The sequence below is a fragment of the Lampetra fluviatilis genome, chromosome 53, assembly GCF_964198595.1.
Source record: "Lampetra fluviatilis chromosome 53, kcLamFluv1.1, whole genome shotgun sequence".
Taxonomy (NCBI): domain Eukaryota; kingdom Metazoa; phylum Chordata; class Hyperoartia; order Petromyzontiformes; family Petromyzontidae; genus Lampetra; species Lampetra fluviatilis.
Genome location: NC_136327.1, coordinates 4,014,595 through 4,040,660, shown reverse-complemented (window position 1 = coordinate 4,040,660; position 26,066 = coordinate 4,014,595). Strand labels below are relative to the sequence as shown.

Below are 26,066 nucleotides of genomic sequence, written 5' to 3'. Positions count from 1 at the left end.
ACATATACAACCAATTGGGCCTGTAATTCAGATTACATTAATTTGTCCACCTAACCCATTAAGGGAGAAATACCACGCTGGGATGGTGCACTCCGTTTTGTGTATGTGTCAAACCATCGCCTTATTCCATAAAAAAAAATCCATGCCTGTCAAAGCGATAGCGAGCCACCTTCAAAATGACACCCCCCCTGCGATTTACTGGGATGTCTGTGAGACACCGAGGGCAAGAGTTGCCTCACTTGTGCAACTTCCCCGTAAACCCTCACCAGCTTCCCTTTATTGGCAAAGCGCGTCATGCGCTTAAATATTGAACGCCCAACTTGGCAAAAGCCATCAATGCCAGCCACGGGATTTTCTAGACGACACACGTGGATGTCATAAGCTACTGGTTGGATGTGTTAAACCAAAACTAAATTGTTTTTTTTAATTTACCGGGTAAGGACCACTAAGCAATAAAGCTCTTTTTCAGAAGCAACCTGGCCACAAATGATAGCTCAACAAATTGGCCTTTTCATGTGGAAATTTATAGCAGTCAAATATTCTAAACGCATGTTGATTCTAAATGTGGAGGGAAAAACCAGAGGACCCGGAGAAAGAATCCAAGCGACCACGGGGACAGAGAGACATGCAAACTCCAAATATACAGCAGGCGTCAGGGTCGGGATCGAACCCATGACCTCCTGCATACCAGGCGAGAGAATTAACATCTCGCTCCCATGTTACATCGACCGTGGCAACGGGGAGGCTGAGGTTTTTACCAGCAACGTGTGCAGCTGTGCAGCGTGGTTCGAGAAGAGCCGGGGAGACTGCTGACACAGCTGGCATGCCTGCGAGATCTGCAGACGCACATAAACACAACACGAGAAGGCGTCAATTCCATCCGTTCCACCAGAGCAATAAAATAACATTTTCACGTCCGCCCGGCCAATGCGTTTTCTTTGCCGAGCCACAGTTTTACCACGGAGTTTCTTTCGATCAGCTTTGACTTTAATGACTCGCACACCAGGAATACATGGCTCTTCCATCCTGCCTGGGTGACAGTAATGACTAATTGTACATGTAGAGCCCTTTCGTCAATGCAATGCTGGGTGATGGACTCCCCACAACTGCACAGGGCGTGGGGATTGTTTGACTTCACCACGCTGGTCAGTGCAAGTTGGTAAAAGACGGCGGGAGCAGAGATCCATAATACAGGTTTTTTGTTTTTGGGTATTATGGATGATATTGGTCGCGAAAGTCTACGTGTTAAATCGGAAGCATAGACGTACAGTATAATGGTTTTTGCTGCTCTCGAAGAGCAAGAATGACTCACGTGGCAGTAAGCAGGTGGTACCAACAATTGCCAAAACTCTGCGGTCCTCTATATATTAAGGTGTTATCGGCCAATTGATATCGTTATTATACGTGTCAGTGGAAAACGCAGAATCCCACAAAAAATCCACGCGTGCGATGGGGCAACACTCGATGCCATAAAAATGGAAGACAGACAGATAAGTCCACACTAGCTGTGCTACCAACATTCTGGCGAGTCTCCAAAACCGCTGGAACGCAGGGGGCACATTGCCAACACAAGCAGGAACCATCCAGGAACACCATGGGGCCGCCACAAGGTTACGTTTGTTGTAGTCCAGCGGAAACGTAAAAAAGAATCATAACGCCACGCCGTCTCAATGAACGGTGCACAGCTGTCCCAGCCCACAGCCCCCCCTTAGGTCAATACCAGCTTACGAGTCTCTTTATTATGGTTTTACTTACAAGCGTAAACACATTGTTTACAGTTACACTACTCCTAAACTAATGATTTAGAGTTCTCTGTCAATGAACTGGTGGCCGAAGATCTCCCCACGCCGTTTGTTTGGCCATACTTCACCACGCTCGTCAGTGCCGGTTGGTGAAGTCAGGTGGGGGGGAGGGGGGCAGGAATCAAACTCGGTCCCGCAGGGTCCGTAGTGCTGTTAGCGAGCACCAATAATATCGCCCATGAGGGGTGGTGTGGCTAGAACCACACCAAGCCAACTTTGTATTCCCAGTGCTGAGGCTTACCCACGACACTGGGTACTCATTCAAGTCCCCGGGGTTTGTAGCGCAAAGTGTGGACCACCATGGCCACCGCTCTCCGCACATTCACACACGAAACAAAGCCAAAGATCCCCCTGTACAGCCTGACAGGCCGTTAGGGCAAGTGCTGTCAGTGAGCAGCAGATGCTTACACACAGGTGCTCATTTTAAGGCCGAGTCAACCTAGGGAAAGCCCTAGAACGGTGCATATATTGAGCACTTATTAGTTTCGCACCTCCGATGAGCACGATTGACTACATACGGTGCGAAAGAAGTTCAACATACATCCATATGTGAGGAGGAACTGAACTCGGGGTCGCCGGGTTCGTAGCGAGCGACGACAACACACACGTACGGCCATACCTCTTGCAATGCCAAGGCCTTGTGCCCCGTGACGAGACGGCACATGATGATGTGTTCCAGCAGCATCACTTGGAAGGAGGAGAGGATGGGACTCGTGTCCAGGACTACGGAATCACAGGACATTTCAATTAATGTCACAAATTAAGAAATGAAGCAAACAACTAAATTAAGAATCGCGTTTCCCGAGACGATGTCTCACTGCGTGGCTTTTAATGAACGCGGGGTCAGATTTGGAGTTGGTCGGACATCCTGATGTAGGACCAGAAAAGCTTGTATGTGGTTTCCTGCGCCTCTGAAACACTCCCACTCTCTCTCTCTCTTTTCTGAGAGTGAATGAAAACTGTGCATTACAAATCAAAAATTATTGCTATGATTTACATAATAACAATGTAGAGAACGGCTCATTTTCACCAAAAGCCTGATAGTTCTGATGAAAAGGAACATCCGGCATTATGCAAATCAAACAAATGTTTATTGAATGATTTACTGATGACTGTGTTTAACTGTAACAGTGACAGCACAGTAATTATTGTGCCATGGTAAGTATGTATCATTAATTTACAGTCCATTGTCAATTCATTGCTGCATGAAGACCTTATCACGGCGTGTCGGTCGTGAGTTATTTTGATCAAACTTCACTATGCTGGTCAGAGTGCATTGGTAGGATTGGTTCAGGTATCACTCGCCAATGACGTTAACTGTGGCCAGTATTCAAACTTCCGATTGTCAACTTTGTAGCGCAGTGCATTAACCACTGCGCCACCGCTCCGCAACAAAGACCCCCCGTATAGCCTAAATAGACTGTTGGGGGCAAGAGCTGTTAGCGAGCAGCACCTATGAAGGTTGGCACAGCACACGAGGGGGTGGGGGTTGCCAGCACCATGCCTCGATGCCTTCGTCTCCCCAGTAGCAACATTTACAAACGGCATCAGGTTCTAATTTATGCTGAGTCGACATAGGGAAGGCCCGGGACCGGTTCAGATAATCATCACTGGTGTTGGCCGTGAGCGGGAATCGAACTTGGGTCGCTGGGTTTGTAGCACACTGCGCTGATTGCTACACTACCACTTACCCACACACACACACACATGTATATAAAAAAACAGGCGGGTGCTCACTTTTGAGCTTTTCTATCTGCATGAGCGCTTTGTCCGTGTACTTCTGTGCTTTCTCCAGGTAACCCGCCTGCATCGAGTGCATGACCGTCACCTGCAGTAGAGGAGAGACAAAAACGGGTGAGTGAGTGGGACACTCATGAAACAGCGCTGAGGCCACTTACACTTAAACATTGAAATATCCGTTCTTAACGCACCGTAAAATTTAAGACCAGAGCGCACGTTGCATTACCACGAATACCGTAACGTACATCTCACCTTCGTGACCTAATAAAAAAGAAAACTCGTTGCGATTCGTAAATAAAAAAGCTAAAAATGCCTCCGCGTTCACAAACATTAAACGCATCTCAAAGTGAACATTTTCTAGTCTTCCTCAGACCGGGGGTTGGCCACCAGATGGACTATCCTGCGCCGTGGGGCTCTGTCTTCGCCAGTTCTTGCAATGTGTCCTACGCGAAGAGCTGTCCCTACAATCAGCATCATCAACCCAAGTTCTAGAGGTTCGATCACGTGATTATTTTTATACATTCTTGCTTGTGCTTAGGCGATTCGAAGTGAAAACTACGATGATACAAATTATGTTCATCGTGACATTGTTGACAATGATGAAGATGATGACAAACACGATGTTGATGATGAAGACGATGCCGCTGCTGCTGAAAATGATGATGGTGGTGGTCGTGCCAACGATTCAAATTCGCATGTCTCAAGGCAGATCTGCCCATTGTCATCACAAGTGGAAAATCTAAAAAATCCTGATGTGCCCCTGTGGAATCAATGACCAGACCATAAAGCCATTTCATATCTAACTAAATTAGACATAAGACTGAGGAGATGCTGGACATTTACGAGGGCGGTACGGTGAATTGAGGACGAAAGCTCAAGACAGGACAGGATGGGAGAGCGTTTAAGCCAAAAACCTGCCATTGGGCAGCATACAGGAGAGTTAATTTTGTATAACTAGGTTAGAACTCAAGAGACAAGGAGAGTACCATTTGCAAGGGTGACCTTGGGCAAGAGTCTGTCAGGAGGGGGTGAGGATTGCTGCTGTTTAATCCCGATTGAGTAAATTTGCAAATCATATCAGAACTGGGGAGAGTGTGGCACCCGATTGTGGCACACAATGGCCTACTCTTGCGCATGACATTGCAGGACCTGTAACGTCCGCTACGCAGCCGCCAGTAATCACACGCCGCAGCATTGACCAGGGTGGCCAATGGATTCGAACCGTGAACCTCTGCAACAAGCGGCGAATGCGCTACCGCTGGGCCCGACTCACCGAAGATTGCTTATTCGGCTATATGCGAGAGAGGTAATAGAATTGACATTATCTGGGGTAATGGTGGAGAGAGGGATGGATGGCCCAGATAAACCAGAAACAGAGATAAAAGCCTACTGCACGGAATGCGAATTGCTTCTTAAACGAACCGGTTTCCTTGCCGACGCGTTTGCGGTCACGTGTGCACCGATTCGCTGACACTGGATGAAGCCGGCGGAGCTACTAAAATTGTACACAGCGTGCGTGTAAAAAAAGTCCGCTCGTGCGCGAGCGCAGTAAATCGGCGACAATGACATGGGGTTGGCGGAGGCGACTAACCAGGTAGACAAGGACACACATGTGCTCCTTGGGGAGCCAGTGGAAGAGGTCGGCTGGGTTCGTGGGCAGGATCTCGTCGTCGTGCAGCGTGGATATCGTCTGGATGCCCTGCTGCAGCTGCTTGAGACACGGCTTCACACTCTTCATCTGCGAAACGCGCACGGGGGAAAAAAGGCACAGCGTTGCAAAGGAGTGGACGCAAAAAAATGGTTCGTCTGCTCCAGTCGGCAAAGAGAGTAGTTTGGCGCGTGAATGTTTTCAGGGGGTTAGGCCACGCAATGAACTGGTCAAAATTATTGTCGTGAAACCCTCCACCACCCACCACAACGAAACAAATTAAATTTGTCACGCGTACAATCGTTTTAACGTGCCATTCCCACTTCCTGGTTTCTGACCGGAAGGTGACTGATGCAGTTTCAAGCGAAACGTCGTATCTCATCGCTAAAATTTGCTTGTGAAAAAGTGTTCTTCACCGTAACCAGCGAACTGATACAATAATAACTGGCGCGTTAACAACGTCGATGATGGCGAGGAAGACCATGACGGCAGCGGCTGTCAGCCTCACCTGGCCGGCGTCCAGGTAGTGGGTGACCTGCAGAACGAGGAAGAAGATCCGTAGCGACTCCTTCTGTATGGGGTTGCCTTGCCAGCCCTCCACGAGCGTGCCGCACAGCGACAGGATGGGGTGCACCTCCTGTAGCTTCCTCTCCATGAGCAGCAGGAGACCTTTACTGAGCAGGAACAGTACTCTGCGTGGCAGAGAAATTAACCACAGCGACAGTCGTCAGCAGCAGCAACAACAGCCGCGTCCGCAGCAGCACAAGACAACGCTCCATAACAATGTTTAGTTTCTATTTTGTGTCGTGACTCATGCAAATCGCATCTCAATTCGCCATGGAACTTGTTGTGGGTACAGTTTTCGCAAGGATGGCTTTGCGGGAAAGCACAGGCGAGTGGCAAGACAGGCACAATCAGTGGCAACAGTTGCCCAAGCCCTGTGGTCCTATATCACAATGTTTGACTAACTTATTTTGCGGGTGTTTATACACGCGGGGGGGAAATTGTAATACCTGGAGAAAGCCCACGCGTGTGATGCAGGTAATACTCAACTTCCATACGGATGGAAACTAATGCACTCCCCTGCCAAACCCTTGCAAACCAGTTGCCCTTTGGTAGGAAGTTTCGCAGATTTGTGTGATCCAGCAACACTCGTCTCCAAAGCGCTAGATTAAGAGGCAAGCATAGCCACCAGAGTGCACTTGTCAGGAAATGAGGATTTTTATAATTCTGCAAACTATACATGTATAGCCAATTGCCAAACTACTTCCGGACGAGGGCCTCCTTATGCCACAAAGGTTAGGCGTGAGTAGGCATGGAATTTGGGTCACCCCAGGTTTGTAGCATTGCACGCAAACCAACGCACTACCGCTCCCCACACAAAGACACAAACTCAGACGTACACACCACAATGCACAACTGTAAGCACACACAAATACACACACGACAATGACAACCACCATTCACCACTAAGTGGCGGTGAAGTCATCACGGCGCTTGTGCCAGGCTATGTGCACTCAAGAGGCTACGTGAAGTTTCAAAGGTTTGCTGGCAGGTCACGGGACACACCCAGGTGCCATGGGTTGACCGAGATAACTGACAGATGCACCAACTGTGCCAATACACAGATAAAGATCCCCCTGTAGCCTTAACAGACTGTTGGAGCAAGTGCCGTTTGCGAGCACTTATGAAGGCCAGCACGGCTCACGAGGCGGTGGGTGGCCAGCACAACGCCCGGTCGCCTGTTTCTCCCCAGTGACGATATTTAGAAATCACACTAGGTACTCATTTGAGGCCGAATCGACCTTGGGGAGGTCCCATCAACGGTTCAGATAATCCTCACTGGTGATGGCCGTGAGTGGGATATCGAACTCGGGTCACCAGGTTCTTAGTGCAGCGCGCTGTTACACTACCGATCTCACACACTCACACAAAGATAAAGACAAAGATCCCCCATATAGCCTTAACATACTGTAAGGGCAAGTGCTATTAGCGAGCACCTATGAAGGCTGCAATGGTACACGAGAGGGTGGGTGGCAAGCACCACGCCCGGCCGCCTTTGTCTCCCTAGTGGAGATGTTTACACACCGCACCAGGTACTCATTTGAGGCCGAGTCGACCTAGGGGAGGCCCAGGACCGGTTCAAATAATCGTCACTGGTGTTGGCCGTGAGCGGAAATCGAACTCGGGTCGCCGGGTTCATAGCGCAGCGCACTGACCGCGACACTATAGCTCCCCACTCACACAGGCACACACACACAGCTGCACACAAACGAGCCGGCTGTCACGACACAACGTACCGCGTGTACTCGGAGCCAACCACCCGTGCGTACTCCGCCCCTACGCCCAGGAGGTCGCTGGCCGAGATGAGGTCCTTCTCCAGCGTGTGGAGTTGCTGTTGCGAGGGCGGGAAGAGACAAGAAAGCGAGTTCACACCAGGGCTCTCAGCTTGAAGACAGCTCCTCCTGCCGCAGTGGAGAGATGTCAACTAGCTCGCCTGGTATATAGGACTGTCGAGAAGACAGAGTCTGTCTTCTGTCTTCGACAGACCTGTTCTCCACCTGAGGCGGCTGCTTGCGTTGTGGCCGAAACGTCGTGACAATTATTTTATTATGTTTTTATTTTTATTATTTTATTATTTCCATTCTACGTGACTTTACCGAAAGAACCAAGAAGATGAATCCCTGCAGTCACGAAAGCTTTAAATCGAAAAATGGTATATAGGAGACCGTGGGTTCGATCCCAACCCTGACAATGCCTGGATATTTGGAGTTTGCATTTGTCTCTCTCTGTGGTGACGTGGATTCTTCTCCGGGTCCTCCGGTTTTTCCCTCCACATTTAGAATCAGCATCACACAATTCGATTGTATGGCTGCTCCAAATTTCCACATTGATAAGCCACTTCGTTGAGCTATCATTTGTGGCCAGGTCGCTTCTGAAAAAGCGCTACATAGCTCAGTGGGCCTTACCTGGTAAAATAAAAAGTTAGTTCGTTCCTCCTCCTCCTCACAAACAACACAAATTTAACGAGGCGAGACGTGGGCAGGTCGCTCCAGGGTAAAAGCACAGAGCTGTCACTACTGAGATCGTGGGTTTAGATGGATAACTCCTGTGATTAAACCGGGTTCTCAAGCACAAAGATGGTCTCGGCCCGGTCACCAATGACTGCACAAAAAGTCACAACACTACATGTGGTTTTTCACTTAATTTGGTTGACTTGCAGCTCTAAGACTTCAATATTTCAGTTCAACACGTAGGCTTTCGCGACCAATATAATCCATAATACAGGTTTTTTTGGGTAAGATCGCGCAAATATATAAATGTGTAGTTAAACCCGCCACCACACGACACAGCCAATTAGTAAGATTTGTCACGCAAACAGAACGTGGCAATTCGTCACTAGTACAGCACACCGGTGTGTTGGAGAGCCAAGCCACAACATTTACAATCCGATTAAGACATTCCGCAAGTAATTACAACTAGCTTCATCAGGCGGGTTTAACGACACATTTTTTTTATCTACGCGATCTAACCCAAAAAACAACGGTATTATGTTCAATATTTCAGTTTTATTGATATGCAAGCAAACACCCTTTACAGAGGTGTGACCCTGGCATGGATAGAAGCGTAACCCAAGTGACCTCAGAAGTAGTTCTGACGTCATCTCCTGGAGTTGTTCTCCGAAACATGGTGATACACTGTAAGCTGCAGAGTTCTTAAATAAAACCTCGTCTCAATTGATGTACAACGGAGAGAAATTATCGTACGTACATGGGGTATAGTGGTGACATGTTGGTTAGTGTCCTGCACGATGATCCCAGCGACCAGAGTTCGATCATTATTCACATCGCTGGTGAGTGTGAGATGAACTAAACCGAAATCTGCCCTTCATCACTACACAGACCAGTGCGGCAAGGTCAAACAACCACCGTGACTGAAAGGCATGAAGAACACTCATCCAGAAATGGACCGATAAAGGGTTGTAAATGACTACAATTTTATCACGATCTGTAAACGACTTAAACCTATCTGTGTGTGGTGTATGTGACTCTGGTGGCAGTGCGGTGAACTCACGGCGAGCTGGAACAGCAGCCTGCAGTGCCAATAGGGCGTCTGTTGTGAAATCTGGATGGCCTTCCTCAAGAGCGGCTTGGCAGAGTCCACAAGGTTCTGATGTTCCGATGCAAGCATGGACAGAGACACAAACAGTTATGCAGAGAGGCGAGCGAGAAGTTAACAAGACACACAGACATACAGGCAGACAAGTAGGCATGTATGGAAGTCAACGTACAGAGACCTGAAAATATACTGGCCGTACAACTGCTGAAATTTCATTATTGTGGAATTGGCCAAACGTGTGCACACGCACACGCGTAATGCAACAGCGCACGCATTGCCAACCAAATGCTGAACTTTTACTTCAATACCACTCGTTCGCACTCAGCTCCGAGAAGAATTAATCATATGCCTCGCTTACCTGTTGACAGTAGAGCTCGGCCAGCAGACTTGCCGCTTCGAACTTGACATCTTCAAATGAAGGGATCTGGGACAGCTCGAGTAAAGGCCAGTAAACACTTCACTTTTTCTTCTCACACAACAGCGCAAAAAATTATCGCAGTCCAACAATCCCAACCGCAGGGCGAGAGTTTGTTTTGGGCAGAAGTTGCCACCACGTAACCAAACCACCAACCTTACCGAGTCTAAACTAATCATGGGACCTCCTTTGCCAGTACCAAAATAAACTAATAGGGTTTTTCCCCTTTTTTCTGGCAACAAAACTGACACCTTTTGCAAGGAATCATTGTTAACATTAACCACAATACTTGCAGTCAAATGCGAACAAAAAACTCGTTTTCAGGAGGGTTCTGCATTGGCGTGTGAAGGCCCTGGCTCTTTTTATGAAGGAGCATTTTGGAGTATTGGAGAGAACAAGCCGGCACCATCAGCCATGATATATCCACTGCTGGAGGAAGGCCTCTACCAAGCTCTGGCCAACTTTTAATGGTCCTGGAATTCACTAATCCACCTGGCTGATGTAATCGCTCCATCTCCATGGTGGAATATTGTTTAGGCATGGTGCCTCCTTTGACCATGCCACTTGTTAGTTTCGACCGCAAGACATCAATTCTAGCAACATGTCCTGCCAAAACCCAATAACTTTTCTGAATTAAATACATATAATGCGCAAGTGTCTGTCCATTACGCTCTGTATCTCGCACACTGTTGGCCGTACGAAAATAAACATTAATCAAAAATGTGTTTAACTTGGACATACGTACAAAATTGTCACCTTTCCAAATTAACGTTCTGCTACCAAATTTTTTAAATACAACGTCCAATGCAAGCCAATGGGAGCAAAAATCTTCCGGAAGAGGACTCGTATTTCATTGGAAGCACTGTTGGGAAGTTTGGTTCCACATGACGTTATGTTACCTGAAACAATGTCTATGGCTTCTATGATGAAGTCACCCTACGAGGCTGAGCTACTCCTTGACGATGCCATCACGCTTACAGCCAAATAGTTACGCAAGGCACGGGAGTGGGGGCACGGTGGCAACATCAACCTCCATCCCACCCACCACCACGAGCGTGGATCCCGAGCAAATGCATGGGCAGTGCTCGTGATGTAAATATTGCCATCCTCTTTTTCCTAAAGAGTAAAAAAAGCATCTGAAGAAAGGTCAAGCGTTTGGAGGTGTTAACACTCAAAAAATTGGCTGACGAGATATGAACCCACTTGCTGTACCAGCCATATCTTGCCAAAACAGCAATATTTTAAAAAGGCTGCACATTAATAATCCATAGCTTTGTGCTTTATTTTCCCTTGCCAAGTTATCTGACCCAAAGTCAGAAACTGTCATGTGGAAAATCAGTTTTACAGCACTCCTAAACTCTGACATCACACTGGCAAAGAGAATGTGAATGCTTTGAGCTGTCATTGATCAAGCTCTCGATGTCTTCCAAAATATCTCAACTATGTACGATCTCATACCTAAATCTGTGCAAAATCTCCCGAATCCATTATTTTCATACCCCAGCTACAGCTGAGATCGCCTCCCTCACCCATGCCCTCCATCACATCCCAAATTGTACCGTGCAATTCATAACACTTTGAAACGTCCAGGTAGCACCAATAGTTTAAGACTATTTCTATACAATTCAGACATTCAATAAATCCGAATGCAACTTGCTTATAGTTGAACGTAGTGTGAAGGCACACAGCTGTGCTACGGCGCACTGGTGGGTCAAATTGAGGTCATTGTGTGCTGCAAGTCTGTCCTGCGAGGTGGCTTGGAAATGGCAGTACATAAACTGGGACCATTAACCGGTCTGTGTATGTGTTCTTCAAGTAGTCCGGTTTCTTCCCACTTTGAAAAGGAGCTGGGACAAACATCCTAATTCAGCACCATCATTAAAAAAGGGCCCTGAGACTCGATGAGGCTTTCCTTGATAAATGAGTGGCATTCATTTATTTAGCGTAAAGGAAAAGCAAGCGGCTCAGTGGATGGCAAGCATGCTTTGCAAAAAAATGCAGAAACTATTTCCAACTGCATGCTTGACTGGCTTAATACTTAGCAGGACACGCCCCCGTGTCGCCACGCAAAATCTCGTTTGTGCAGAAGCGATGGGATCCGACTACAACAACTTTCCCAGTGTGGTACAGCTACCCGCCTGGCTTCAGAGCCATCTCATCAATGTCTCTGTGGGAACAAGGGGTCTTTAAAATCCCATGTACGACGATGACATTGCTGTGGTTAACGTAAATGTCCCTGCATGCTTCAGAGGTCAACTTCCGTGCGTGTTAGGTCATGTGCCAAGTTGTTTCCTTATATACAGTATGCAGTATTTTTATGTAAAACGGTCTGTAATCAATTCAAGCTTGTTCAACATCGTGAAATGTTCTTCACACATTTAAGCTGAATCTACGGCGATACGCACACACACAAACGTCACACGTCTCCTACGTAAGATAAGATTAAATGAACAAACGGGGAAATGGCTTGCAATTTGAGGACTCAATAGGCCCGCTTACCTGCCTAGTTGCGTTGTTTATAAACATTTGTTTGCAATAGCATCAATGTCTTATGCCCAACCAATCTCAAATAAATTAACTATACCTGCTCATAGAGGTATCGAGTGGCACTCGCCTCAAATGGCTGCCCAGTGTTGGAAATTCCACATCGCTGTGACCGTGGTCAGTCTTTCAAAGGACAGTCAAGAAAATGACTCCTTGCAAAGTAGGTAGTATTTATTTTCCCATTACACAGGCTCAGCTGCCTCTGGCGAAACTAAAAAGTATCTCCGTGTTCATCTGTAAGCTATGAACCGAAATATTAACTCCACCGAGCAATGTTTGCGATTTAAAAACTGGAAGTAAACCCAATTGCGTGTTCTCTTTTAAAACAGTTTTTTTTTAAATCTAAAACTTCAACGTGTTACTTCCTTGTTACAAGAATGAGTCCTTATAACCGTGCGTGTAAAAAAACACTGTACACACACGTCACATTTGGAATACACTAGCATGCGTACTATTTCAAATGAAAACAAACACTGGCAAAGAAGTCACTCGCTATTCTCACCGGTAATCTGAACACCACCCACAACCTCACCGTGCAATGCAGCATATACATCACATTCCAATGCCAATTCAACAATGGTTTGCTTTAGATAAAACTGCCCGTCACGAGTGGAATTTCCACCACGAAAAGTACCCCCCTGTCTTTACGTCTTAAAATTATAACTTTTAAACTGGTCTATACTTATGTAATACAGTACGTTCATAAACTGGCAGTGCATGGCACCGTGTTCCAATGCCGAATACCCTACAAGGAAGCTTATTGCTTGTTTCACATATCGATACAACTCGCAACAAATACGCCAAGTAACACAGGCGTCTTAACTAGATGCGGATTTATCGTAATACAAATCCAAAAATTGTACCGTGCCAATGTAACATTACAAACTTTATATATATTGAAAAAAAAAACACCGTAGAAACGAGACCCGCACGCAGTGAAATCCCTCAAGGGACCCCACGCCTTCCCCGGTAGAAGAAACTAGGCTAGGCCGGTGCCTTGGCCTATACGGCCTACACATTTAAACGCGGCGCGAAAGCTTACCCGTTTTGACAGAAACGCAACTTATTAAAATATCAACAAAGGATACCTGTTGGGACAGCAGCCACTGCAACGACAAATAAAAATAGCAAGGACAAAATAATTAATTGTAAAACATCAAATCGGCGTGATGTTAATGGTTGCAAACATTACATGAAATACATAGGAAATGAAATCACATTTACACATTTCTAAACAAATATCTCCAACATTCAAAACTCTTACATCGTTAAATCGCATTACTGTATTAAATGTATGTTTACAAGGAACCCAGTCAATGTGCTCTTGAGTTCAGTTGAAAGGAGTTTGGTTCAACGTTGGGGTTCTTTGAGGCCAACCTCAACAAGAACACCACACGCATGCGTTGCTAATAATTGTTGTGGCTTTTTTACATGCACAAACCTTGACAATATACACTGTTAGTTCAGTAAGTTAATACAATGCACTGGATTTAAGCGAGGGGAAATAGAGCCCCCCCTGTTAAGCAATAAGCCGCCAGATTAGTCAACAACTAATGTACGGCAAGACATTAACCATGCTGGACGAACGCTGCTCAAGTAACATTCACAAAACGACGTTAACTCGCATAAACAACGTAAACGAAAATAAAAGCGACTTAAAAGCTGACAGCATAATACATCCCAACATCGTTACCATGCTAATCACAACACCACGCACAGTACAGTGTGCGTTTACCTCCCACATAGCAATCACTTTCAAAAATAAAATAATAAGAATAAGCAGAACAAACATGCCTTCTAACAGAACAACAACCTCGCGTGTCAGAACTCACAGATTAACAGGCAACTTGATAATATTTGAAAATTCACGGGGAAATTCTTAACGCAAAAAGACCAAATAGGCCCAATGGAGCCGCGGTATTTCCTAGATGCCCTACCGGGGTAAGTGGCTCTCAGACAAGGGGCAGTCACCCAGGGTAAATCGGTCTCCCTCGGTCTCTCTCACATCGGCAGCAGCAGCAATGACCAAGCCTGTACACAGACTGGGTTCAACACTAACCCTAACTGTATATCTTCAGTGCCATCACCGGTAGCAAATACCATAAACACTTCCAGAACGTCCTTTACCATCAGTAACATCATCAGTACCCGTACCATGACAGCTACCAGTACCATGACGATTATCATATCAACACTGGCAGTACTAAATTGATATACATAGTGACCACCACTCCACAAATACCACTAAATACTATTACTACCACCACCACAGATACAACTGTACATATACCGTAGTATTATTATCACCGCTACACATTTACAATACTAGTCCCAGATATTACCACCACCACCACAGATGCTACTACGACCACACAAACTAACCATGATACGGAAACTATGAAGACACAAACATGTACAGTACTACCACGACTGGTTATATTATCACTACCACAACACAGACACCACTATAAGCACTTTCATCACTACTACAGACACACACAAACTCTTTTAGCACCAAAGAAACCAACACATACTACTGCCACCGCCACTTTCAACATCACCGAGAAACTACCACATTAGTATGCAACCTACGACAATAACCACAAGATTACAAACTATAATATTGATGTAAAGCTTTCGTGACTGCAGGAATAAACTATAATATGTTGAATTCCCAAGCCTCGGTCTTGCCTAGAAGCGCTGCCGGGGAAGGTGCATCTCACCCCGGGAGGGGCACCCAGTGTCACCGGCCCCTCTTGCTCGGTCTCCCCCCTCTCATCTCCATGTGTCTGTGCGCCATTCTCTTTCTCTGACCCTGCTGTTTGTTTATCTCGGTATCTCTCTCTCTATCGCCTGGACAGCCTCAGCAACGAGTACAATATACCAAGCCTCGGTCTTGTCTAACAGGAACGCCGGGTTAAGTGGTACCAGACCCGGCGTTTGATGATTGGTATTGGGTGTTGAGGTGGTGTTGGTGTTGTTGTTGGTGTTATTGTTTATGGTAGTGATTGGTAGGGGCTTAGGGTGGTATAGTTATGATGATGATGGTGGTGGTGGCAGTGTGGTGACGATGAAACACCGGTGATGTTATGGTGCTAATGTTGATGGTAGTTGTGGTGGTGATGGTAGTTTCGTTGATAACGCTGTGGTGGTGATTGATGATAGTGGTAGGGTTGATGGTGGTATAGTAAATAGTTGTGGTGGTTGTTGCTGTGGTGGTTGTTAGTGCTGGTGATTGGGGTAACTGTGGTAAGATGCCGGGCTTGGCAGTGATGATGATAGCTGCTCACGGTTCTAGTAATAAGTGCTACTAAACGATGAAAGTGTTTCTGGCAGAGATGATAACCAACGTTTAGTGAAACTATGCTACCGATGATGTTGGTTCACAGTGCAGCAGAACACGAACATATTTGTGCTGGTAGTGATGACAACAGTAGCACAATGTTGATAACACCTTCCCTGTATTCGTGTGTTGGTACTTGTGTACCACTACCCCTACAGCGGCCCTTCTGCCCCAAAAACTCTGGACACCATCACCACCAACCACACTGTCACCTCCCTGTGACGATAACAGTACCAAACAACAACAGCAACATCATCAGCAGCAATCAACAACAACAACTGTGTTGATACTAACACAATCATTCAACGTGCAGAGGAGCCAAGAAGAGAGACACACACACACCGCCACAACGTTTAGCGGACCCGCATGACGCACACGCCAAAGTACGAACACAACACACCACCACCAACCAACCAACAACACAGCTTCAAGAACGAAAGCAGCTTTGACGAACGAGTCAATGAATGAATCCACGGGAACGAAACGTAACGAAACGAATCCCTCACCGCCTGCTCGAGGTGAGAGCGAGCCAGATCGACGTTCTTGGTGTGGTGGTACAGCACGCTGCCCAGTTGCAAATGAGTCCTCGCCTCCACTCGTGCCCCTGGTCCGAAGTGGAAGATGGCTTGAAGGCAGTGGACACAGAGACGGATCCGAGGGGGACTTGATGTCCTGAAGTTCTCTGCGAAGCCCAGCAAGGAGAGATACCACGCCTCGCTGTACTGCGTTACGGGCGCAGCCACCACCGCCGCCATGTTAGGCTTTTTGGTGAAGGACTTTATTTCATTAATTGTCGCTTTTCCCTCCTTTCGTCTTCGCGTCTCTCTGTCTCCCTCTAGCGTCGTTTGTTAACTCCCTCCTGTGTGTCTCTGCTCCTGTCGATCTGTGCGGTGCTTTGCTAAGGGGGGTGGTGGGTTAACAACGACGGTGGCTTCACGTGAAGCACTTTGGCGCCACGAGTTTCCGGATCTTTAGCCAACGCTTTGGCGAGCTCATTGTCCACCTTCTCGTCTCTCCAGCCAGCCTCGTTATACTAGCTGCTACCAGCTGCTACCAGCTGCTCTGTTCTTGTCTCCCGTTCCGTGTAGTCTCACCAACAACTACCAACCACCACCAACAACCACCAACCACCACCACCACCAACAACCACCACCAACCACCACCACCAACCACCACCACCAACCACCACCAACAACCACCACCACCAACAACCACCAGCAACAACAACCACCACCACCAACAACCACCAACAACCACCACCACCACCAACAACCACCACCACCAACAACCACCACCAACCACCACCAACAACCACCACCACAAATAGACAATCACCACGAGTACACTCACCACGAGTACACTCACCACTAGTACACTCACCACTACACTCACTAGTACACTCACCACTAGTACTCACTACTACACTCACCACTGCTACACTCATCACTACTACTCACCACTACTACTCACCACGAGTACCTGTAAACCCCTTATCAGTGTCCTACATTATTGCAGACCAATTCAGACCTTACTTCGTGTCACTTATTAATCTCAACGTGCATCCTACAAAGTCCCATCACAAGGGAGTAAACACACAAATAGACAACAATTGTTACTAAAGAAAAACTGCTTTATGGATTATAATTTTGATAATTGGTGCCAATGATGCTACTTATCATGCTGCTGTGATTTTGCAAGCTGATGGTGCTGCTTGCTTTATATGTGGATGCACACTAACATACATGCCAACCCATTACCAGTGCCCTACCTGATTACATACCAATTCAGATATTATTGGTCACCCCGTGTCTCTTATACATCTCAACGCTCATCACAAGGGAGAAACACAAATAGACCAAAAAATTGCCCGTATTCAAACGGCTGTACGCCGTATGGGCCTGAGAAATCAATGTCCCTGGGTTGACAGGTATGCAATAGCAGGTAAGGGCCCACTTGAGCTCCCACCTACTTATCTTTCAAACATTCTTGATCTTCCTACTCATCCTGCTGGTCCCACCTTCTCTTCGTCCACCTCCTGCTCTACCCGCCCATACTTGGACATTTGCAAAAAGAGCTTCACAGCTTTTCGGATTCCTCCAGTCTAAATATTCGGATTCCTCGTTGCGCTCCTGCCGATCCACCTCCTCTTTAATTCGCCACCTGTTTTCGTTAGATTCATCCTCTTCACATTCACGGTACGAGGCTTTTCTGTTCTCTGTAATCTTTGGAAGATTCACAGACGACGGAAGGAGTGTAACGGCCTCAAGTGAGCTGCTTGTGTCAAAATTAACCCATCAGATATGAATTTTAACACCTGGGTAATGCAGTAGTGTGCTCATGCACATGTGCGTGGTAGACACGTGAATGTACAGCCCTGTTGACCATCCACTGCTGGATGAGTGCTGCCCCACGTCGTTCAGATCTTGGTGGTAATTTGGCCAGACCACACCACGCTGGCCAATGCAGATTGGCAAAGGCAGGGGGCGTCGTAGAGGTGCAGTGCAATTCGTACATTGTAATAGCACTGCCCTCTGCTGGCTGTGCTCACTTCCAGGGGGTAATCTTCAATAATCGTTTTTTTAACATCGCATTGACTGTAGCGGCCCCTAGTGATTGCCCGTGTCACAAATAACTCACACGCGACCTACAAGCCGTGGCTGGGAATTACACAGATTCATAGCGCAGCGCACACTGAAATCACAATCCTGCATACCTTCAAGTATCTAGTTAAATACACGTCACTGAATCAACAACAGAAAAAACGTGCTTCTTACATAACCCAAACCTCTACTTCAACAATGAAGCACTGTAATTTCAGCCGTACTAATTACCGGGATAGCCATACAAGGTGTGATCAGTGGCCTGAAAGTGGCAATACGTCAGGTAAAAAGTTGTTAAACGTGTTTAAAGGATGTACCCTTCGACTACAGTATCTCCCTTTAACGCAAGCGTATGCAATTAAAACATTTTTTTGTAAAATAAATCTGAGACAAGATCCCACCAGACCTGGCTCTCAGTGTTTTCTGGGTGTTTGCAATGAAAGTTATTGTGAATGCGTGGGATGAATAAAATAAGACCAAACATTATTCCGAGAAGGGGGGTTAAAAGTCTTGTAGCCAATGTACCAAGAGCATCATGGCATGTCAACCTAATCACGGAGATACACAAGTTTCATAATTGCTTCCGATCGTCGGGTCAAGCACATTTCCGTTACTTATTTTATAAGCACACACGTTGAATGCATTTATTTATTTCTGTCATCAGTGACATCGCAAAGACAAATGAACTCCGTGGCCACAACACTCCATCTAGATTAAAGCTGTTCAGCGTCTTACATCACGCGAAACAGCTGCGAAATGCGACCAGCTGCTCGAACCGCCACAAATAAACCCATAAAAAGCCACGAGAGGCGGAATAATTACATGAATAAAAACACTCAAATGGAATGAAGTTGACAGCTCATCTTTGCAAGAGGCAATAAACAATGGCCTGTGGATTTAATGGCAATGTTCTTAACAGTTCTTATTTTCGTTACAGCTCTTATCAAAGGCTCGACACTTTTGTTTTTATAATTTAAAACGTCAAAGTTTGTCGCCGTGCACAAATGAGTGCTGGGCCCTGCTTATCCCAGTTGGCGGTACCGAGTGGTGTAAATGCCACTTTCCTATGGCAGGGACAGATCTCGCCACATGTCATGCGTGACTGATTTACATGTGCATTTGCTTCAAGGCAATTGTAGGCCGTTTTCCGACGTTAGTCTAATCAGAAAGATACTGCCTAATTCAATCACTGCCACTGGGCGTCCTGATATTACAGATGGGAACATTCACCCACTAACAATGTGAGGTGCAAACATGGAACCGCAGCAGTGAAAACATGAACAAAAAATATATTGAGAATTGTCCATTCTATATATATTCTACGTAAGACAAAGATCGCCCGCATAGCCTTCATCGACTTTTGGGGCAAGTGCTGTGAGCACCTGGGAAGGCCGGCACAGCACACAAGGGGGTGGGTGGCCAGCACCAGGGCCGGCCGCCTTTGTCTCCCTAGTGACAGATGATGTTTATACACCGCACCAGGTACTCAAAAGGCAGATTTGACATCGGGGTGGCCCAAAATCGGTTCATATAATCGTCGCTGGTGTTAGCCGTGAGAATTGAACTCAGGTCACTGGGTTCGTAACGCAACTCGCTAACCGCTGTACTACTGGTCCCCCATTTTATATACACTCTTCCATTTAGCCTAATCGACGACAGGGGGTAAGTGCTGTTCGCGAGCACGGACAATGGCCAGCATGACACAAAAGTGTGGTGTTGCCAGCAAAGGTCTGCCCAGTGGTGACGATTATACACACCAGGTACTTATCTAAGGCCGAGTTTACTTGAGAGGCCCAAGGCTGATTAAAAATATAACTTGCTACTGATGTATGTTGTGCATGGCTGGGAATTGAAGTCATGTCGCTGTGGTTGGGTGCAGTAAATGAGGCACTAACATTCCACATACACACACGTATCCGTGACAAGGTGTAACATCTGATGTGAACAAACACTATATTTCAAAACGGCACACACAGTTGGAAAATTCAAGCAACTTCATGATATATTAAAAGTAACAAAGAAAGTCTCTTCTCGTTGACCTGTCATTCCGAGTTTTCAAATCACGAGTCTCCAGTCATAATTGCAATAAACTCCTCTTGGTTGACTGCAAAACAGGGAAGAAAACAAACGTAACATTACTTTCACAAAGTATGGCCACACGCTGTACGGCATATGAAAATAAACACAGGATAAAATTCTAATTTTGCCGAAAAGCCTTTTGAGCTTTTGGAACATTAGCATTTTAAATGCCTCACTGCCACTAAAGGTTTCAACAAGAGTAATTGTCTAATTTGCTTCCGGTTCATGTAATCTAGTGATGCGTTTAGTATCACGTAATTATGTCTCAAGTTAAATGATGCCGTCTGCTCAAGGCTGCTGGCCACAACAATGCATCATCAGCGTGGCCATTGGTAACGCCTGTGCCTCGCAGCAAGAAGGACCTGGGTTCAATCTCATTGTTCGCCAAATGTGGCCGTTTGTTGAGAGTAGGCAGATTAAGCGGACGAAACTGTTAAGTTCATCGTGTGGCCGTCTGTGGAGATATGAAACAATAAACACAATCAAAATCCGACTGCAAAGTGTTCTGACGACTACGTGCGAGAGATAATTGTGGGAGGGAGGCTCCTCGCCCGCTCACTCTCTCCGTCGCCGTCCGTGTCAAACTCGTCGATCATGGCACGCAGCTCCTCGTCGGAGACGGTCTCCCCGAGCTCGCGCGCCACGCGGCGCAGGTCGCGCACGCCGATGCGGCCCGAATCGCCCTCGTCGAACAGTCGGAACGCCTTGAGCACCTCGTCCAGTGGGTCGCGCTCCAGCACGCGCTCCGTCACTGCGGCATCGGCACACGCGCGTGCTCAACTCGGGTGCACACCACCTGCTCACTCATTGCTTCCTTGCTTCACTCGTCCACTTAAATGTCTCACTCACCCATTCATTTAATCAACTCGCATAATTACACGCCTGCTTGCTCACTTGTCAACTCACTCAATGATTAATTAATTCACTCAAGCATTTACTCACCCGCGCCTTCATCAATCGACCAGTACTCACACTCACTTGCTCACGCACCTATGTACTTACACTTGCACAACAATTTACTCATCTGTTTGCTCACCCAGTCGCGTAGTCACACACTCACTAACACACGTGCATTCACTCACTGAACCATCCATTTACTCACATTCCCACTCACGCACTCATTTGAATGCATATGAACCAAAACGCTCACACACTAATAATTTGCAGTGTCGGCACTCAGTCCTGCAAACCAGAAGTCAGGACTGAATGGGATTATTTTTCATTTTGACTATCAGATTTCAACTGCCGCTCTGGATTTATATTTCGACACTGTATCGTAAGGTTGCTTCTGCATGTCGTTGAACAAAATAAAGGTGGGCACTCACTGACTTCACAGAAGTCATCGTAGCTGATCTTTCCCGTGTCTTCCCTGTCGTAGTCCTTCATGATCTTAATCACGTCCGCCTTGCTCACCTCGAAGCCCAGAGCTCGGATTGCCACCTGCAAGGACAGATACCAAAAACATCAAGGCATTAGCACAATGCTGGTCTTGGTGGTGGTGAGATCTAATACCCCTATAAAACCACAAGATAAGGCCAACGAAAAGTCCCTCCAGAACATTAATTTACCCCCCATGTGTCACTTGGATTTGTCCGAATATTACAAATATTACCCACTCTTAACTCAAACTATGAAAACGGTGGAGAGTTTAGAGATTCCCAATAACTAATAAGATTAGGATGGAGAAATCATTCGTTCAGTGTTTTACCTCTGTCAAAGGTCATGTTGTGCATAGCGCATCATCGATGCCACTGGGCTTGAAATATCACGAGCGCCTCCCAACCTTGGGAAGTTTCTAGTTCTGCCTCTGTGGGGTTTCTTAATTCGTGGAACTGGCCCATCGACTTAAGACTGACAGAATCCCTTCACTGTAGAGACGCACGCTGTTTGGCTTCGCAGCATCCACACGCTTGCCTTGAGCTCGTGATAGTCAATGGCTCCGTCTTTGTCGGTGTCAAACAACTCGAACGCCTCCTGGATCTCCTGCTTCTGCTCCTCCGTCATCTCACGACGCCTCCTCCTCTTGCCCTTGTCCATGTCGTCGACCCTAGCAAGCGGAGGAATTAAAAGGCAGCAGTCAATGGTGCGCACTTTCACAACCGTCCTCGGTTGTTCCACACAACCAATGACAACGTTGACTCCCAAGGTGTTATATTTGTTCCATTTGTAAAAAATATATTTTTTTAATGACCTACACGAAGCCTATAACTTTCATGTTCTCCATCTTATTCGCTCAATGGATTTCCCGGCATGCACTTCTCCATGTTTGTGCATATTGACTGTTAAACCCCATAGCTATCGACCCCTTATCAGTGCCCTACATTATTACAGACAAATTCTGACATTATTGGTCACCCCGTGTCCCTTATGAATCTCAAATTTCATCATACGGAGTCCCATCATGAGCAAGACACAGAGACAAACAATGTTTTGCCCCGTAATGAAACGGCTGCACGTCGTATGGACTTGAAAACTCCTGTACAAGAATACGTGGTAAACCGTGTGGGTTGTTGACATAGTATGAATCTCAACTTTCATCCTACCGAGTCCCCTCACGAGCAAGACACAGAGACAACCAATGTTTTGCCCGTAATGAAACGGCTGCACGTCGTATGGACTTGAAAACTCCTGTACAATAATACGTGGTAAACCGTGTGCGTTTGTTGACACGGTATGAATCTCAACTTTCATCTTACAGAGTCCCTTCATGATCGAGAAACAGAAACAATGTTTTGCCCCGTAATGAAACGGCTGCACGTCGTATGGACTTGAAAACTCCTGTACAAGAATACGTGGTAAACCGTGTGGGTTGTTGACATGGTATGAATCTCAACTTTCATCCTACAGAGTCCCATCACGAGCAAGACACAGAGACAAACAATGTTTTGCCCGTAATGAAACGGCTGCACGCCGTATGGACTTGAAAACTCCTGTACAAGAATACGTGGTAAACCGTGTGGGTTTGTTGACACGGTATGAATCTCAACTTTCATCCTACAGAGTCCCATCATGATCAAGAAACAGAAACAATGTTTTGCCCCGTAATGAAACGGCTGCACGTCGTATGGACTTGAAAACTCCTGTACAAGAATACGTGGTAAACCGTGTGCGATTGTTGACACGGTATGAATCTCAACTTTCATCTTACAGAGTCCCTTCATGAGCAAGAAACAGAGACAAATGTTTCGATTTAAAGCTTTCGTGACTGCAGGGATTCATCTTCTTGGTTCTTTCGGTAAAGTCACGTTGAAGGGAAATAATAAAATAGATAAAATAAAACATAAAATACAATTCTCACGACGTTCTCACGTATGAAAACCCGTCAATGGGCTTGGCTTGAACGCCGTCGCGAGGAGGAAAGATGGGCAGTGATGGAGAGTGGAACCGACATCACAATATGTATTCGTACTGGAGGAATCCGATGAGCAATAAAGCTCTTTTGCACAGATGTTCAGCATATGAAGAAATGAAATCTGCATGCGTGCAGGAGTTAGATGGATCGCTGTGAAACGATACTATTCGAGACGGAAACATTTTGGGGACGACTTAAAAGTCCAATAATTATTGACATCTTTGGAGCAGAGTTGGTGGCTCACGGTGATCCGATGTGTGCCCCGTACCTGCTTGGCTTGGAATCGCACACGTGGCAACATAGCAAGTGGGTCCATCAATTCTAGATTTGAAGCTTTCGTGACTGCAAGGATTCATACTCTTAGGTTTTTCGGTAAAGTCACGTAGGTAAAAAAACAAGTAATAATAAAAAATAGAAATAAAATAATAAATCACATTTCTATTATTTTTATTTATTTTTTACCTACGTGACTTTACCGAAAAACCTAAGAGTATGGGTCCATCAACCCATCTGTGCGGATATTCCAGCATTATCCCAACGTATGCGTGTGGGGCTTCTCTTGGTTTCCTTCCCATACAAGAAACAAAGAGCTGAACAAACATCCAAATGGAAATAAAAACCATTAATACAACCTCGAGACATTTCAGGTTCGTAAAGCCCGATTAAGCGAATTTTAGCAAAAAATACTTCACGTCCTTGGCTCACGGAGCCCGGATAAAAGCAGCTTTAATATTCTCAGCTTTTAGCGTTTAAAGGGGTGACAACATCGCGAGATTTATAAGCGGCCAAGTGTCAACGTTAATGAATTTAAAGGCTTAAAGTTTCCCGCTCATTCGCCCCGCGAAGACGACCGAGAGGGCCCGAGAGAAGCCTCGGCCTCGCCTACTTTCCTACCCCACGCCGCGCCGGCGCGAGCCTCCACTCGGAACCGCTCCGCCGCAGGCCGAACCACTCACCTCGTCGCCACGGAAAGCCGACGCACGAGCGACAGATGTATCAAATATGTGTGTGTGTGTAAATATAAATGTATTCGTTCGACGTTTGATCACCGCGAAATCTGTGAATTGGAATCGCGCCACTCGCAAACTCCGCAGTGGTAAAAACTCAAAACGACGCAAGCGAAGTTCCCACAAGACAATTGAACGGCTGTACTCACGCTGCTACCACACCCCCTTCAGTTGCTCGAACAACTGCAATCGTTGAAGTGTAGCAAGGAGAGGGAGTAGGGGGGGGAGATGTCGGTGGTTATAAAAGTGGTTCCGGGACAGTGGTGGACATCATCCGCCGAAATAGCTCAGTTGGGAGAGCGTTAGACTGAAGATCTAAAGGTCCCTGGTTCAATCCCGGGTTTCGGCAGGATTTTTTGTTTTGTTTATTAAAGTAGTTCTACTTGAGTCTGGTGGGAGGTGCTTTTTTTTTACATCGCTTTAGAACCCCTTTAAATAATTTTGCTGAGCAATAATCAAATTTGACACGTGTCCACAGATGTACCATGTTCCATCAGTCAATTGCCCATTACCGCATGCAACAAATTCATTTAAGCAATCGAATGACCGGAGAGAACTCAAACTACGCTCGATTTAAACCGTCACGTAGATTTTATATTCAACAGATAGTTGCTTTTGTTGCGCTAAACCCAGCCCTAAATAAATCGTGATTTTAAGCGTCATTTACCAGCGACATTTATATTTGCCTCTACCAAGAGAAGCGGTGGCACGGTCCACTGTTACCGCCAGAGGGCAGCAAACCACGTGGACATTCAGTCCAGGCTGTCGCTCTTTGAATCACTGCTTCGTGACGTTATTTACGATTGACCACCCCATCTCGTGTTCACCACACAGCGCATTGCAGCTATTGAAATATTGACATGTTTTTTGTTTTCATTTTTATTTTGACCAAATTCGAAAAATGGCCCTTCTTGCGGTCCCCTTACTTGAGACTGATGCAGCCAAAGTGGCCTGAAGAATAAAATAATAGGTTTTTACCCTTTTTGGTAATGAAACAGGTGTTAAGTTGTTCAAACACCAAATAGGCATCAAGTCTGCATTAACCACACGTAATTGTGGTTAAACATGCAAATATATGCTCAGATAATATATGCATTTTCTTGGTTCTTTCGGTAAAGTCACGCAGAAGGGAGATAATAAAATAATTCTAGATTTGAAGCTTTCGTGACTGCAAGGAATCATCTTCTTAGGTTTTTTCGGTAAAGTCACGTAGGTAAAACATCAAAATGAATGAAAATAAAATCTAAAATCACAACGTTTCGGAGGCAACACAAGTCTCCGTCATCAGGTGGGACCGTCACAGCCGAATTAGCTGCATCAAGTGAGGCAATGATTCAAGATGTAATCCCTTAAAAGCGAGTTGAGGGGGGGAGGAGAGGGAGGGGGGAGCTCATCAGACTATGGTAGCCACCATAGT

The 26,066-nt window shown here is 46.2% G+C and overlaps 2 protein-coding genes and 1 non-coding gene across 6 annotated transcripts in view; 1 reads left to right on the top strand and 2 right to left on the bottom strand.

Annotated features, from left to right (window-relative positions):
• MAU2 (MAU2 sister chromatid cohesion factor) overlaps positions 1-16,373 on the bottom strand; it is a 55,068-nt gene extending 38,695 nt beyond the window's left edge. The window contains exons 1-10 of the mRNA XM_078879265.1: positions 16,118-16,373; positions 13,357-13,374; positions 9,668-9,733; positions 9,265-9,360; positions 7,491-7,585; positions 5,699-5,882; positions 5,134-5,280; positions 3,540-3,630; positions 2,422-2,525; positions 759-836 (exon numbers count right to left, since the gene is read on the bottom strand). Of these exons, the coding sequence (XP_078735391.1) occupies positions 759-836; positions 2,422-2,525; positions 3,540-3,630; positions 5,134-5,280; positions 5,699-5,882; positions 7,491-7,585; positions 9,265-9,360; positions 9,668-9,733; positions 13,357-13,374; positions 16,118-16,366 (1,128 nt within the window). The 5' untranslated portion in view covers positions 16,367-16,373. The remainder of the gene's footprint in view (positions 1-758; positions 837-2,421; positions 2,526-3,539; positions 3,631-5,133; positions 5,281-5,698; positions 5,883-7,490; positions 7,586-9,264; positions 9,361-9,667; positions 9,734-13,356; positions 13,375-16,117) is intronic.
• Positions 16,374-18,805: 2,432 nt separating this feature from the next.
• On the bottom strand, positions 18,806-24,830 carry CETN3 (centrin 3). Of its 4 annotated transcripts, none has more exons than XM_078879063.1 (5): positions 24,812-24,830; positions 22,205-22,337; positions 21,616-21,730; positions 20,850-21,041; positions 18,806-20,315 (listed from the first exon to the last, which is right to left on the bottom strand). In XM_078879063.1, the coding sequence occupies exons 2-5, from the start codon at positions 22,325-22,327 to the stop codon at positions 20,272-20,274; spliced, it is 474 nt and encodes a 157-aa protein (XP_078735189.1). In that variant the 5' UTR covers positions 22,328-22,337; positions 24,812-24,830; the 3' UTR covers positions 18,806-20,271. The 4 variants fall into 4 exon arrangements, with proteins under 4 accessions (XP_078735189.1, XP_078735188.1, XP_078735187.1 ...); XM_078879062.1 differs by having other exon boundaries at positions 24,799-24,818; XM_078879061.1 differs by lacking the exon at positions 24,812-24,830 and adding an exon at positions 24,599-24,774.
• Positions 24,831-24,925: 95 nt separating this feature from the next.
• On the top strand, positions 24,926-24,998 carry TRNAF-GAA (transfer RNA phenylalanine (anticodon GAA)). The gene has a single exon. It is a non-coding gene; the product is annotated as a tRNA-Phe (tRNA).
• The last annotated feature ends 1,068 nt before the right edge of the window (positions 24,999-26,066 follow it).